The sequence below is a fragment of the Lepisma saccharinum genome, chromosome 25 (genome assembly GCF_977018435.1).
Source record: "Lepisma saccharinum chromosome 25, izLepSacc3.1, whole genome shotgun sequence".
NCBI lineage: Eukaryota > Metazoa > Arthropoda > Insecta > Zygentoma > Lepismatidae > Lepisma > Lepisma saccharinum.
The window spans coordinates 22,018,472-22,035,718 of NC_139253.1; the positions used below are offsets into that span (position 1 = coordinate 22,018,472).

Sequence of the window (17,247 nt, forward strand, 5' to 3'; positions counted from 1 at the left end):
ACGGGCAACTTGCGATCTATTTGCACCCAATGCGTATTCTAAGACACAGTGAACAGTGTCACACTCGATAATCATTTTGGTTTGGAATTAGATTTCACTAAAGTGAAATTGTATATTTAGTCCCGATTAGCCCAAAAGCATAAAATGAACTCAAAACAAGCTTTATGAAACCTGCGCATTTTCAGATATCAAAATGGGAGATCTTTATTTACTCTCACGTTAATCGACGATAATCGGTGTCAGCTTATACATTGAGCATTTTTTTAAAAATCGTTCGCAGCTTGCACATTGAGGTTCTGAAGATAAAGGTGCAGAACATGGAAGTTGTTTTAACTCTTCTTTTTCTTTCTGAAGATCGAATTTCATTATCGTCAAATCAAAACAGCTTTGCGAGATACAAAACAATGACTTGCCTTCGCGCTGGATGAGTCATTGCTGTTATCCACAAGCGACAACTTCGCAGATGCTAGACAAAACACTGGCGCCAGGTGCAGCGTAAAAACAAGGCGACCGGCTGGAAGTTCGAGCAACAGGTGGTCAGGGAAAATCCTCCGTATTTCGAAGATAACGCAGCTGTCGAAGGCTGAACTTTTATCAGCTGTGTGAAGAAGAAAGAATAAACTCTTTCTTTACGTTTTACCTTGCAACAGACAATAATACGGGCAATATTTCAATACAATAGCATTAAAAAAAGAAAAAAATAGGACCTGAATTCTGCAATTATTACATTGCCGTGCAGACCAGTGGCGGAGAAAGCTGGGTAGGGGGCATTTTTTTAATATTTTTTTTATACTTGTCCTATGGTTTTTGTTCATTTTCAAGAATGCATCCAGAACTGGTTGACCATTTTAGAAATCAAAGGAAAGAAAGAGCGGTCCACTTCCACCCTTGCCTGTAATCAGCCTGTGTGCGCACACGAGAAGAGGGAGAAGTCACTCTGCCAACGGAACACTTTTGTCAAATATTAGGACATCGGCACAGTCATGAAAATGTAGAAAGTGGTAAACGAGAGTTATGATGCAAGTAAGATCGAAGTGAACTTTTGCGGAAACCTGGATGAAAATGCATTAAGAGTGTTGACGATCTTTAGTTGGCCTATATGGCTTTGATTATCTCTAACAGTTTCACTTCTTTATGAAGTGTTACAGGGAACAAAGAATACGTTTTGAATGAAAGCGATTACCGGAAGTTGTACGCTACAAAGTCGATTTAAAATAACATCCAAGCATATTCGATCTCTTCTCATGTATTCAAGAGCAAACGAAATCACAATGGCAAAACAAGCCTGGCATGTTGGGTAGCAGCCGTCGGCTGCGGGTAACATTGGTACGCTTGGGAGAGGGGAGGGCATAGGTCAAGTACTATTGGATATAACTGAAGCGTGGTCTGGTGTTTATTTTTAGATCAGACCCACTTGCGAGCGGTAGAGTGCTTCTGAAGGGAATGAGTGCAAAAAACGTATTTTTCGCTCTATCTCTGTTCATGACCATGTCTAAGGCGAAAACAATTTTTGTGGAAGTTATTTCTCCCGCGAAAAATACCGCTTGATACGTCTCCCGTGTGACGGTTGCGTGCTTGAATGCCGCCAGAACGGGTGCTGCTTTTCTCGATGTCGCAAAACTTTCCATTACTAAGTGACAACTCATGGAAAACGGTCATTTCGCATTAAAAAGTTATTTTTTAAAATTATTATTGCTAAAGAAAGCAATCTGTAGATATATACATGTTATACGCAGTGACATAGTGAAAAAAAAAATGCGTGATTTCATTTTGGCTGTCCGAATTATTCCGTGCATAATACGCACCACAGTTTTGAAGGGCAAAAATTTTGAAAAAAAGTGCGCATTATACACGCGTAAATGCGGTATAAGGCTGTAGATCCTTAACTGATATGGCTGCCTTCACTTGACTTAAGATTTTGTATGACTTGGAAATAGCTTTGGTAAGCACCATAAACACACACGTGTATTGTATGTTTCTTATTTTACAACACTTTTTTGCTTCTGTAGGGTAAATTGTGATGATGATGAAATTTATAAAGGAACACAAATGCCCAGGCTGAGACTCAAACCTAGAGCCTTCAGTGGTGAGATTGTGAGTTGACCAGGTATTATTTTGTTCAATAGTGGAACATTAAATATTCCCGGATTTTACATTTTTCTGCATATCACATTCAATCTTGATGTTTCCAACACAGTAAAATGACATAAAATGTTCCTAGATTTTACATTTTTCTGCATTGTAAGTTTTTTCACCTTGGCCTTTTGAAACACTTAAAAATCGAGGTTCCACTGTACAAAGGAAAGGAAAAGGAAATTCTTAAGCTGGAGAAAGATTCATGGGAAGAGTTCGGACTGAAAGTACTGTAAATAGAGAAATGCATGAATCAAAGAATGTTTTGAAAGGATATCCGAAAGAAAAAAAAAAAACAATTTAAAATCGCAGGTTGATATTTCCGATTACCTACATGGTGCAAGGTATACACTGCTGGTTGGCTTGTACACTACAAAAGTATATTTTTTCCTTGAAAATTTTATTGGTGGAAGGGATTATGAGAAACAAATGCAAATTACTTTTATATACACATATATTTACAACATATTTGCAGTTACGGGACTCTCATTTGGTTAAATAACAACATTTCAATGCACCTAGCACCATACGTAAAAATTTTATGCATTCACTTCTTTCACCATCCTATTTTATATAAATTACTAATTCTCCTGGCACACTTATACATCAGAATACTTTAGTAATACCAGCTTCATCTTCATGTAAACACAGTAAAGATTTGCAAACCCTTACTAAGGCACTTTACAAGTCTGTAATATTTCTACTGAAAATGATATATACAAAATATTTTATGTATGTATATTAATGGAAATTAATTATTTTGATATTTTTTAAGTCTCTTGTTCTGTGCTTGCTTGTAGATCCTTGACATCAAAGACTTGCTGGTTGTTGTTTCTCGGTGGTTTGGGGGAATCCTTCTGGGACCAGATCGCTTCCGCCACATAAACAATTCTGCACGGCAAGTGTTGGTTCAAGCTGGATATGTAAAGCAAGAGCACCAATCTAAGAAGAAGGAAACAAAGAAATCATAGGTTCAGCTATTTTTGAGAACCTATTTTTTATAATTGTTTTTATGAATGAATTTGTAAATAATTTTGTATGCTACAGAAATTGTGAATTAAATAATTTGATATTGAGTAATTTTTCTACAACGTGTAGTAATTTCAATCATGGTGAATGTGTGTGTACAAAGGAAATTACAATGCAAACCTAACTAGGTGAGTTTAAAAACTGAGCTAATTCATTAAAATTCTGAGGTGGATTCAAATTTTCTTAATTGAAGGAAGAGGTTCGGTGACTGTTCTCCCACGTAACCCAGTTTATACATATTACTCATGTACATAATCAAAGAAAAAAGGTACAAAAATAAAAGAACCTCAGACACACACACACACTAAACATTTCTAAGGAGGGCTTCATAAAAGGAAACTGAAAGTGATACACATAATTATGATAGTTTTGTGAGGCAAGGTAAATGCATTATATGGTAACTGGCATTCTAGCGTGGAGATCCTAAAAATATTGGTCAAAGTCAAAACTAATTTTCAGTTTTGCTAAACACCCCTTGCACATACACGTACCCAGAATTATGTGTGTTCATCACATAACAAACTCAGTAGGACTGGTAAATATAAGAGTTCTAATACCTGCCAGTTCAGATCCACTGGATGAGGCAAGTAATGGAATTTGTAAGTTTGACATTCCAATTAACAAGAATATTCTACCCAGTAATATGCTCTAAGTTTCTTATCTGCTGTTTTATATAATTACTAGGTAATATGAAATATTGTTCTCCACCATGTTGCTAGATTTACAAAGGTTTTGTGCGTGAGATCAGAAATTGTCAGAGAGATAGCAATGGTGCATCAACCACCAGGGAGAATATGTGGAATGGACTGAAGTCTAACCTGAGAGCTACCAGTTTCAAGGATCACATGACGCAAGTTAATGTAAAACATTTGTATCCAGCCATCAAACATGCCATACTCACTGAAAGATTAAAGTTTATTTCCTGATTAAGAATACATACCTAAGGTGCTAGTGCTTCTGGTACTGTTGTGCCACAGGGGCCTTCGAAATGGTATCTGAAATTATAAAAATCACTTAACTATGTAACTTATGGAAGTTAAATGAGTATTCCAGTAATTTGAAATAAAAAAATTTGGTTAGTGATTTTCTAAGGCCTGGCTGGTAATCCCCATTTCCATTGGCCTCCTACATGGCATAGTGGTAATGCCATTGCCTTGTACTCAAGGGGTCTCAGGTTCCATACTCAATGCAGGCACATAGTGGTTCGGATCCCATTTTAAAATGTAGGTCCAGCCCTGATTAGCTTATTGGTGCACAATGATTTATCCACACAACTCCCCAAAATTTCCTCAATCCCCCCTAAATTTTTCACAAAATGCCCAATTTATGGTAATTTTGGCTCTAAATTTACACTTACCCCCTCCTCCAATGGAAAATTCTGCATACATCTCCATCTGTACATACAGTGGATTTAAAGCACCAACTCATTTCAAGTAGAAATAAGAAATACAACACTGGTTGCTCCAAATAACCTGCATAATTCAGTTATAAATGTTAAAACATGGTTTTAAATCTCTATACTTATTAATTTGAAATTGTATTCACAACATTAAAAAACATTTAAGCATACAAATAATTACAATGTTTACCCAAATTCCAAAGTTGCTGGTGTTGCTTCTAAATTAAACTCGGCCACAGGAATGCCACGTGCAGCTACTTCAGGTGCAAACATGGCTGCCGGATACACAACTGATGATGTGCCAACAACAAGACACATGTCACATCCTTCCAACTCTGAACCTACAAGACAGGGAAAGGTAAATTATCTGCTAGGTATTTTTCAACTTGTAATATCACATTTCCATAATATAAACTGGGTAATTCAGAAAATAAAAATACATACTCTGTAACAGTGAGGCATTCTACCATAGGTAACCAACTGTTTTCATATGTATAGAAATTTCTGGAGAATTTGAAGTTGTTGGATTTTTTTGCTTTTATTTCTATTGCATCTAATTAATATATAATAAATATATACAATAACTAAGAATTGTTGCAGTAAACCAGGTCAAATTTTCACTACTCGGTAAGTTACAGGTGGAAAAAAATTATGAAGGAATAACTATAAAAGTGGACTGATGTTCCAAACTCTAGGAGCATGAGAGGCTAAACAAAATTGTTATCTGAACTAAAGAATTGTTTTGTTTGGAGCACCAGTATCCTACACAGTCATTATGTAATTAGTAAGCTTAATTCATACCAGACTTGGTAAATATGCTCCTGCTGCATGGTTTAACCCTTAATAAATAAAAACTATACACAACATGTGCAGTGTACCTTTTGTAATATATTCACAATGTTTCACCTATATATATTTTGTAAAAACAAAAAAAGATGGTTACTGAAAACTACCACTATGATTTATGTATCTTATAGGTTCAGTTGTATTTTGGTGGATGCATGAAAATTTTCAAATGCATAACAGGATATGATATAGTTCAAGATGAAAAGGTTTACGGATGCAAATATTGCAGAATTACAAATAGTGGAAATTTATAATCATACAATGAAAAGTATACACATTTTAACTACAATTTCAATACAGGGTGATTACAAAGTTTCGATCCATTGTTGTGAAAACAACTGATTTCTTCTTTCCCTTGTATGTGATATGCAAGATGCTGACTACTGAATAAATAGCTGAGTATGTGGACATTTGCAGGACTAAGCCTCAAAAATGTTCACACAACGTTTGAAAGGAAATTCCACAAACCTGCTCCAACCAGGGCTAATATCACACTGCTAGTTGAAATTATTGAAGTGAATAGGTACCGTACAGGATGCTAAACATTCTTGAAGGCCCAGCGTAGCAGCCGAAACCATGCAATGGGCAGAAGATGACATCACTAGAAGCCAAGAAGCATCAACAAGAGCTAAGCTGGGAGCTGTTGTTACTACAACTGACAGTGTGGGAGATACTCCATTACACCCTTAAAAAATGGTCAAACCACCTTCAGATGGTGCACAAGTTAGACAGGGAGGACTATGCTGGTTGTGAAACAATGTGTGCAGAGTTGTTACAGGCAGTGGAGAAGGAAGATTTGATTACTCCTCTTCAACACCTCAACATGACACCGGCAATGGTCTCAAAGGTGTTTGATGAAACTGTCAGACATTGTGTATAATTCGTAAGTGTTTTTATAATGTAGGTGCTTACTGGTTCAACAGTGAAAAGAAGAATTTCACTTCTTATGAGGACTTAGTACATACATTTCTAGATCAATTTGCTTCTAATGAGTTATTAGAAAGTCAGTTGACATTGTTATGATGTAGAAAATACAACCCAGCTTCAGGTTTATCATTGGAAGCATATGCTTTAAAAATGTACTCTGCTTATTGCAATCTTGTGGAAACACCAAACAAAGTTGAAGTAATACGAATGATTTTGAAACAGCTACCCGAGTCAATTTCAAAGAATGTGGGCTGCCATAACATTACAGACCTTAAGCAACTGACGCAGAAATTAAGGACTATAGATTTGTATTCGAGCGATAAGAATAAAAGTTTATCTTTGCCTGGTGATAATACAGATTCTGATGACAGGGCTAATAAGAAGAGGAGTTTCGACAGACCAAAATACTTCGTCAGGCAAGTAAATGTTGAGTGGAATTCTTATGATTCTACAACACAGACTGAAAATGCAGGAATCAATGTAAATCATCGCCCATCTCCCAGAAGATTTGAACGCAATCCCTTAAGAAGGCAGTTTGTAAGATCTAAAAGGACTAATAATAACGTGAATAATTCTAACTTCAGATGTGAAAATTATCCATCCAGATATAATAATATGGGAATGGGAATGTTAGTGCTAGAAGAAATACAAATGTTGATGAACAATCATCTTACAATAGTGGTCAGTATCCACTTAATTGTAATACTAATCAGAATAGTGACAGTGCTTGTAATTCGATAAATTACCCGGATGCTAGAATGGATAATTCTGTTTCATCTGAAAGGTTAGGTTCTTTATTTGAACAGTGAATTGATCATCGCTGTTACAAGAAAAGTTCATTATTTACATTATATATCTTATAATCATTATTTGATAATATTATTGCATCAATTATTGAACACGTTCATGGATTTTCTTCTGTACACCACTTTTCATGTCCTATATTTTTTCTTTCAATCTTGATTATGTGTTACCAATTGCTAGGGAGTTCACTCAATACATTTGTTTTAATCTCAAGCTCCTTTTTCTCAAAAATGGATCAAGACTTTATAATCACCCTGTATAAATCAAAGAAAAATATGTGGGAAATTAATACTGGCATCTTAACTGGATGCTATATCTCATAATTTTCAACTATACGGCTGAAATTCTGTAAATTTCTAGAATCCACCTTGTATAAAGTAAGTTTCAATACATGCATTCAATAGTATAAGGGATAACATGTTAACACAAATTTGATGCTGAACGTACCAGCACGTGTTAAAATGTTGGGATCCAAAGATTCACCAAACCAAACAACATGTGGTCGAAGAAGCCCACTGCACTTTTTACAGCGTGGTAACTCAGGCTCTGGAATTTTTGCTGCCTTTGCAGATGGATCTGGTGCTCTGAAGAACAACACACACAATATTTTTACTCTACATATTCACGTTACTAACAAAAGGACATTAAACCAAAAAGATATTTGCATGTATGCGCAAGTATTTTTTGGCTAAACATTATATTTATTATTAATAATTGAAAAGTGGCGGAGATTAGGGGTGGTGGTGAGGGGTGCAGTCCCCTCCCCTCAGTTTTGGAACCGAATCGCCACCACTGCTGATATTTAATACAATGCAAGTTTAGAACACTGCAATGCTTCCATTCATGAATGAATAATTTTAAGTTATAATATGAATTCAATGTTTTTATAGTGTTCAGCCAATTTAGAGTAACAAACATTATTACTGTGATGTTTTTATTCTATGTAAAACCGTATTGATGATGCTATGGTACCGTAAAATATCTATAGTACAGTTATAAACATTTTATATTGGGGGTCTCTCTGGTGGCATAGAAGTAACATTGTCATCTTGTAAGGGATCCTTGGTTCTATACCCGGAGGAGATGCATAGTGGTTTGGATCCCACTTTAAACTATAGGTCCAGACCCAATTAGCCTATCTGTGCACAAAGTGGACTTAAACAAACTAACAAAGAAGGTTACAACAACAAAAAATTAAGAATGGAAATGGAATTCTAGACAGAAAGAAGTAAGTTCACCCAAGAGTAATGCCGAAAGTACTGGATGATGATCAAAACTGTTTCCAGAAAAAAAGGAACATTGTTGATGAAGGTTCAGAATTTTATTTACCAAAATGCAAGTATTTTGTAGACATAACAATTATCTTTACAACTGAAATAATATGATTATTCGTGGGTTCAAAAACTTGTATAACTTATTCTTCTATGTATTGCTCACATTGTGTAAATTATTTGTCTTCAACGACAAGTTTACAAATACATAAACAATATCAGTTTTACAACCAGATTGGTGACTAAGCACATTACGCAGTCAACTCATGATCTCACTACTAAAGTTCCCAGAGTTTGAATCTCAGCATGGACATGGGTGTTCTTTGCGTCTCCCTTCATCAATTTAATCAAATCATCACTCATCCTCAGCGTCATGATTAGCCAAACATGTTGGAAAAATAATGTTTATTTATGGAAGGCCTAGGTCTGCTGAAGGTAGTATGTAATCTTCCAAAATGTTACCAGGTAAGTGCGTTTGTCCAGTACTACAATGTATAACTGAATACAAAAGAGTTTCTTTCGTAGTGACCTCATCAATACCTACCCTTTTCCTGCCAAAGCAGGACATATTGGACTGTCTGTGTTCTTTTCAACATCACTGCAATTCAGACATCTGGTATGAAACAATGAGCCATGCAATTCTAGAACATTTTTTGATCCTGCTTTTTGATGTAATTGGTCAATGTTTTGAGTAATAACAACAACATGTTTGCCTTCATCCGTTGCTCTTCTCTCATAATCTGCAATTGCTATGTGGGCCTGAAATAAGAAATATTTTTTCATTTGTGCTACTTCATTGTTTCTCTTAACTTAGTGGTACTAACATAATTACATAAATATCCTCTTAAAGAGAAAAGGAATAAAATCAAACTGGAGTACAGGGTACATGAGACAAATGGTTAAGAATGTGAATCGCTGTTGATAAATAAAGACAGCAGAAGACTGAACAAGTGGAGAAATGCAAAAAGAAAGATCAAAATATAAGCCAGTTCCATAGTATACCTTCCATAAAATATGAAAACAGCAGAGAAGGAAGGAAAATATGATGTGTACAGGGAAACGAGGGGATTGGGGGGGGGGGCACACCCACACTTTTTTCCTGGAGATGGCAAACAATTTTTTTTTTACAGAGGGACAAACGACATTTTCCCAAGGATGGAGGTGCTTTCATTTGAATTATTGGAAAAGGGAATAAATAACATCTATTTTACTTTCTACATACAAAAGTAGGGCTCAGCCGATACCACCTTGAACCGATACTCTCACAAATACCGATACTTGAAAATTGTAATAAAAATATTCATTAACAATAATGTGTAAGAATTCCATTCTTGTTATGTGCATCAATTTACCAAGATTTTTTGCTTTTAAAAGTTCAAGAATCACATTAGAAAATTAAGTTACATGTTATGTTATCACGAAATTCATTATTTTTGCACAAGAGTGGTGCAAGATAAAAAGAAACTTCAAATTTTACAGAACTACCCGTACCATTATAATCAGACTCCGTGAAGATTTGCATGGTATATTTGCAAACCGCTTAAAGTCCAAAATGCCAGAACTATCGGCTAGTATCGGTAAATAATTCCAAATTTTTCACCACTAATATGCCCAAGGGGGCTGTAAAATGTAAACCTTTTGTAAAGAAACCAATCTCTGGGTTCAGCATGTTAGAAGAAATTACTATGTAAAATAAGCTAATATAGAAATATACTATTTCTTAATAGTGAACATATTTACAGAACTTTAGGGATTCCCCCAGAGGAAGCATATAGTGGTTTAGATCCTATAACTGTAGTTCCAGTGTATAAATTGGACTTCCAAAAACATTGATCTACTTTAATATATATATAAAAAAAATACTGTCAAGCACTAAAAAGTCAGAAACTGGCTTACATTATTTGGTTCTTTTGTTAAAACTAGTTCTCGTCTGTAGTGGTAAAACTCCCATACAAGAGATGGATCCCTCCTGAAAGCTCCTGGGGTTGCTAAATCTTGAGATTGGTATTTTCTCCAAAAACCTCCTTCACCACGAAATGTTGGGATCCCTGATTCAGCTGATACTCCAGCCCCAGTCAAAATAACGACATGCCTAGACTTGTTTAAAGCTTCCCTAAAAGTTGGCATACTTGAACTTGGCTGTTTTCTTTCGGCCATGGCTGTCTGTATAATGCTGTTGTATTTCCACGAAAGTACTGGTATAAATGAAGATCCAGCAAATAATGCCCTTTTCTTGCTATGCAGAAAGGGCCTTGCCAACATAGCCTGCGTGTCTGAAAGAGAAGTGCCAACAGTAAGACCCATACCAACAAAATAAATAAGTAAATCGAAAAGAGGATACCACTTTGATCTTTTATGATGATGCAGGAAACAACAAAGTTTTAAGCATCTTAAAATAATGTTCTTTGATGTTTAAATATGACTACGATGTTGAATTTTGTGGGAAAATACATTTCATACATGAATAAATTCCAATTTACAAAGTAAACATATTTTATTCAAGGATATTTGATTATGATTAAGTTGTTACGGAGAAAGGGCAAAAGCATACAGATCTCGAAATAATTAAATTAAAGCAAAAAAGTATTTCTTTGTTGAATCTACTGAACGATTAATGCAGTTTTTTTAAAAAAGTGTAAATCATTTCATATAACTTAGAAATGTACTCTACGTACATTTTGCATGTCGGCATTCAAATGTATAGACTTGAATTCGCACACACGATAATCGGCACCAAAAGCTGTTGCAAATTTTATTTATTTATGTTTTGCACTTCTACAGAGGATTGAACCTCCAATTACAGAAGGCATACACTGTGTTTGATTAATACAATACAAATTACATGGAAATATACAAACACATATTCATTCATTCACGTACAATATATATAACATACAACATACGAAACACATGATATATATATACAGTACACTTATCTACATACATTTAGGCAAGAGGTTTATACGCAATTCACAAGTATTGCACACGGCAAATGGTAACATTTATATTAAACAATCTATATTCTATCAGAGTCTCGTTTTCTATAGCACTGAATCTATTATTCTTTTATATCTGTCAAATGGAAGTGAAAAATCTACACATTGGTTGTTTGCAACAAGTATATTGTTACTGTGACACATTCTATTTATTGGTGAGTTTCTATATTTCTGTGTTTTTGAAATTTTAGAAGTTAGAATATTTCTATTACGCAGATTATTTTTTCTTACATTGAATTGTATTTGACCGAGAAAGGAGCTGTTGACTAAGACACCATTAATTGTTTTATACAAGTACAACTGTTCTAATATTTTCCTCCTATTACTAAGACTCTTAAAATCAAATATGTAAAGCAGATTATTATAATTCACGTTATTTTGTCGTGGGACATATCATATTTTTCGTAAAACAGATACCTTAGGAACCTTTTTTGAATTCTTTCTATGCTATTTTCGTACGATCTATACCATTGGAGACCAAATAATGGATGCGTATTGAAGTCTACTTCTTACTATGCTATTATATAGAGTTGTAATACAATGTATAATAGAATTCCTTATAACAAAACCTAATGATCTGTAGGCCTTATTTACCATATATGATATGTGTTCTTTGAAGGTCAAAGCAGAATCAATGAAAACACCACGATCTTTGATTAGATTCACCTCTGGAAGTAATTTACCACAAATCGAATATGTACACCTCAAATTATTTCTTTTATTCGTTAATTGCATAAAGTAGCATTTATTTGTATTAAATGTGAGATCATTTAAGCAGCTCCATTCATATAGTTTCTCTATATCTTCTTTGAGATCTATTGTATCATCTAGACCATTAATTACTTTGTATAATTTAATCAGCATACAAAAGAATTAGTGAGTTCTTAACACAAGTTGGTAGATCGTTTACATATAAAATAAATAAGAGAGGTCCTAGATTAGATCCTTGAGGGACACCGGAGTTTACAGTATATTCACATGATTTTGATTCTTTGTAAGTTACATATTGTCTCCTACCCTGAAGATATGATTTCAGTAAATTCAACATATTATTTGTCAAACCAAAGCCTGATAGTTTATGCAGAAGAATATCATGGTTGATTTTATCAAAAGCTTTTCCACAGTCAATATAGATTGTGTGTACAGCAGATCTACAATAGAATGCATTATATACATCTAGCACAAAATTCGTTAAATTGGTTGTAGTAGATCTACCTGGAAAAAACCCATGTTGGCAATCGCTTATGTAGTTTTTTACATGTTTGAATATTCTTGTAAATAAAACACTTTAGCAGGTCACATATTACAGCAATTGGTCTATAATTTTCAATTTTTCACCAGATTTTAAGATTGGGCAGACTTTAGTTAATTTCCAAATCTTGGGGAAACATTGTGTCATTATTAAATTATAAATAAAACATAATGGTTTCTGAAGCACTTCGGTGCAAGCCTTAATTACATATGGAGGAATTCCATCTGGTCCACTGGATTTTTTCGGTTTTAATTTTTTTACTGCATGCCAATATTCCTTGTCAGTGATCCCATCATTAGTGAGTGAACTAGATAAACAGATTGAAAGTATGAAGCAAAGCTGTCAGCTATAGTTTGATTTGTTTGTAAAGTTCTGCTGTCATGTATCATAGTTTGATTTGAATACGCGTTTCTACCTTTCCTATTATGTACATAGTTCTAAAAATATTTTATATTATTGTTAACGCTTTCCTCGGTTTCTTTAATGTACATACCATATGCTTTATTTATAATTGCCTTTGCCTTTTTGCAAGTTTCTCTATATTTTGTTTTACTATCATCAGCATATATCATGCATTTTCTATGATATTCCTTAAGTTTTAAAGTTTCAATAATTTTTCCAGTACACCACTGAGGGTATTTGTATTTTCTGTGGACCTTTTTCTTTGGTACAGTGTTATGAAATACAGAGTTCACATTTTCATAAAAATAGTTTACAATCTCTTCCACTTCACCCATGCTAGTAATGGGAGCCCAGTTTATGTCCGTAACATTTGGTATAATGTTAAAAAGTTTGTCCTCTTAAAATCTAATATTTCGACTGGATTTGGTTTCAACACATTTGTTGATATTTTAAAATGCACATTTAATATTAAAGCTGGATGGTGAAGATCATCCTTGACAAGAGACATCTCATCCCTATTTACGATGATATTGTTATGTACATTTCTTAGAATTATTGGTAACATTATAGTATAGGGGAGACGGATTTATTCAAATTTACAGGAGAAAGTACTTATGGAAATCATTTTCTGTATAATGGAACCACGAGCAAAACAACTTGCGCAGACCTGCGACTCCTGTGCACCGTACCCCTGTGAGTAGGGGAGGGGGAGAGTGGACCATGCTTCCTTATGGCCCGAGGTGGAGGGAAGAAGGGAAAGCTGCACGGGGACTTTTCGTCCCAAGTTTTTTTTTCCTTGTGGTCGATCTATAGCGTTGTGGAAGTTCGTGAATGTAGTTTCGATCCATTTTAATGCGAATACATGTTGTTTTCTGCGAAAATCTCAGTCCAACACGCTGTTTCTGCTGCCGCCATTCACTTTCTGCACGAGAGCACAATGTTCCATGTGTTAAGATGACATAACCCCATAGTCAGTGTTTCAAACTCGCAGTGTTTTCACTAGAACATGACGTGTCAAGTATTTTCAACTATGCTTGCCTAACCTAACTTAACCTAACCTTACAGAAAATGGTTTTTGGGGTTAACGTGAATGGTTTGTGGGGCTAACGTGAATGGTTTGTGGGGCTAGCATCAGTGGTTTGTGGGGCCAACGTCAGTGGTTTGTGGGGCTAACATCAATGGTTTGTGAGGCTAACGTCAATGGTTTGCAAGGCTAATGTCAATGGTTTGCGAGGTATTAGCATAATTTCAAATCCGGGCATGACAGTAGGTATTTTCCGTGAACGAGGTTGCAACACTGCATACATCGGCTCGGGTACCCTTTTCTACACCCTCGATTTTTCGCACATTTCACATATTATCGTTACGAAAATTAGTTCTTCATAACATACGATATTTCTAAATAGCGCGGAAAGTCATTTTTTAAGATCTACGTGCTATAAAACTTACGTTTTTCAATATTTACATTCCTTATGTAACGTCGAAACGGTTTTGCAGCGATTTGATCATGGCGAATCTTGGATTCATGTCACAGGCGCACGTCTGAACATTTTCTTTTTCTTCTTATCTTTGACTTGTGCAATGGGATAATTTGCAATTTTTTCTTGTTATGAATGACTTGTGCAATGGGATAATTTGCGATTTCAATATATTATTTATGTAATTTATTGGCGGATTGGATATTTGAGACATTGACATTGTTTTGTGCGACTTTAGACATTGGAATTGATTTGTGTGACATTGAATTAATACAAAAGGACTAAATATGAGATTGACACACGTTCAACGGATGAAGGACATAGAGGACTTTGTTCGACGAGACATACGGGACATTGTACTTGACTTACAGGGAGATGGTCTGCTGCCCCACGAACCATTGGCGCGTGGATAGGTTAGTAGGGCCACGCAAAGGTTTCAATAGTGAAAAAGATAGCCCCACGAACCATTGGCGCTAGCCCCACGAACCATTGGCGCGTGGATAGGTTAGTAGTGCCACGCAAAGGTTTCAATAGTGAAAAAGATAGCCCCACGAACCACTGGCGCTAGCCCCACGAACCATTGGCGCTAGCCCCCACGAACCATTGCCACGTGGATAGGTTAGTAGGGCCACGCAAAAGTTTCAATAGTTAAAAAGATAGCCCCACGAACCATTGGCGCTAGCCCCACGAACCATTGGTGCTAGCCCCACAAACCATTGGAGCTAGCCCCACGAACCATTGGCTAACGTTATACGTTATCTTGTGGAACATCGTGCACATTTCTTTTCGGCAACTGTAGGCCGTTTTCTGAATGACTTGTGGGCTGGGATAATTTGCGACTTCTTATTTTTATCATGGAAAGACGGGGTAGGGCAATATTCTGTGGAAAAGGACAAAAAAGACGACTTATTGCATACGACTGACTGCACTTAACGACTTTTAGTTTCAACTTCCACCTGCAATGCCTGGCCTTGGGGAAAAGAGGTAAGTTAACTTCTCAGCTTTACTTTCAGCATTAAATTTGGCTAATTTTTGTTTCTTCATGAGTCAATGCGACAAAAGTGAGAAATAATGTTCGGGGCAGGTGACACCGGCTAATTTTTAATGCCTTGGTAAATGTGCGATAACGCCCGGAAACCTTTCACTCGTAGCCCCAAAAACCATCCACGGATAGCCCCACAAACCATTCACACAAGGTTAGGTTAGGCCTGTTAGGTTAGGTTCCATTAGCACTCAATTCACCCCTAAATTCATCGAAAAAAGAAAGCGCGGCGAACATAGTTAAAAATACGTCCGAACTATTGCAAACGACAAAATCGCCACTTCAAACGGCTGTAGAGTCGTAAATACTTCTTTCCGCGCTCCAATGTTTTTTTATTCAGAAATAGGATCACATAACCTTCATAATGAAAGAAAAAAAAATTCAAAATTCGAGGGTGTAGAATAGGGTACCCGACCCCATACATCGACAAAACACTCGCACAACGCGCCCTGAACCAGTAAGCTATCGCCCGCCATAATGTGCTACAGAATCGAAGTAACAGTAAGTACTCGTAAATGTAAGAAATAGACATTATCTTAGTTAGAAATGCATTATTCACCTTAGGAAATTTTCCGCATTCCAAAATAGTACATTAGCAATGTAAAAAAGTGCGAAATACATGATTTATAGTTGTCTCCCCCATACTATAATAGTACCAAATTATATCTAGGGTTCTAGTATTGTGATTTTTAGTATTGTTAATAGAATGTAAGTTATACAGATTCAAGAAATTGTCCAAACTTCTGTAACAAGTTCCACCTGTTTGCACGTTATAGTTGGAATCTATAAATTAAATTAAAATTAGATTAAAATCACCACTTACTGTAATGTTATTGTTTTGGAATTCTTCGCAGTCATCATACAGATCATAGAATGATATATAATCATTGAGAGTTGACAAAGGGGTGAAGTATACAGGAATTACATAATATATTCTATTATTTAAGTTTACTTTTACACATAAAGTACCCCTACTAGAATAATAATATCAGATCTTATATTATGCTTAATATGAAGTCGCAAATATGACACTGCTTAGCAAGCAGTCATTCATGAAAAATTCTAATGTTCCAATTACTTTTATTATTGGACTAAGTCCATTTTTCGAAGAAATATCTCCGCAAAGTCGTAAAAAGCATATTTACCTTTCAAGAATTTTTACAAGATATTCATGCTTACCACATCCACTACTTTACATGTAGTAAATCAGCTGAGTAAGTAAACAACCAAACAAGAATCGTTGTTATACGGCGGCCTATTTACTCGTGTGTTCCCTGTGAAACTGTCTGTCTGCAATAAATTCGATTCGGCAATATTACGTAGTATCTTGAACAAATAATAAAAAAGGATATATAAAATCGAATAATAGCAATAAAACAACAAAATGGTCCAAGCTTTACAGTAATGACAGCGGGATCCCGAAAAGTCGGTACCGGGATAAGGAAAAAAAAAATCCTGTCCTGTTCCCGACTTCGGGAAATGACTTTTCGGAATCTCGAATAGTCGGAAAATTCAAAACTGTCATTTTTAAAAGTGGCTAATTCCTGATGTTTCTACATGGAACTCTCAGATATTGTTAGTTTTTATTCCTGAAATGCAAAGACAATCACTTAAGTTGAGAATCACGTGAATAGTTCGACCACAAGAAAAAAATAACCTTCCGTCAAA

General features: G+C 35.5%; 2 protein-coding genes across 6 annotated transcripts in view; one reads left to right on the top strand and one right to left on the bottom strand.

Moving 5' to 3' along the window:
• LOC145978600 (protein IMPACT-like) overlaps nucleotides 1-3,207 on the top strand; it is a 34,075-nt gene extending 30,868 nt beyond the window's left edge. For all 4 annotated transcript variants that reach the window (XM_083111315.1, XM_083111316.1, XM_083111317.1 and 1 more), the window contains exon 5: nucleotides 2,934-3,207. In XM_083111315.1, coding sequence (XP_082967441.1) covers nucleotides 2,934-3,104 — 171 coding nt within the window. In that variant the 3' untranslated portion in view covers nucleotides 3,105-3,207. The remainder of the gene's footprint in view (nucleotides 1-2,933) is intronic.
• LOC145978599 (NAD-dependent protein deacylase-like) lies at nucleotides 2,570-16,822 on the bottom strand. 2 transcript variants are annotated; one of them, XM_083111314.1, is made up of 7 exons: nucleotides 16,725-16,822; nucleotides 10,306-10,682; nucleotides 8,954-9,168; nucleotides 7,586-7,722; nucleotides 4,752-4,902; nucleotides 4,103-4,157; nucleotides 2,570-3,048 (listed from the first exon to the last, which is right to left on the bottom strand). In XM_083111314.1, exons 2-6 carry the CDS (start codon nucleotides 10,669-10,671, stop codon nucleotides 4,103-4,105), a joined length of 924 nt encoding a protein of 307 aa, XP_082967440.1. In that variant the 5' UTR covers nucleotides 10,672-10,682; nucleotides 16,725-16,822; the 3' UTR covers nucleotides 2,570-3,048. The 2 variants fall into 2 exon arrangements, with proteins under 2 accessions (XP_082967440.1, XP_082967439.1); XM_083111313.1 differs by having other exon boundaries at nucleotides 2,570-3,075.
• Between the last annotated feature and the right edge of the window lie 425 nt (nucleotides 16,823-17,247).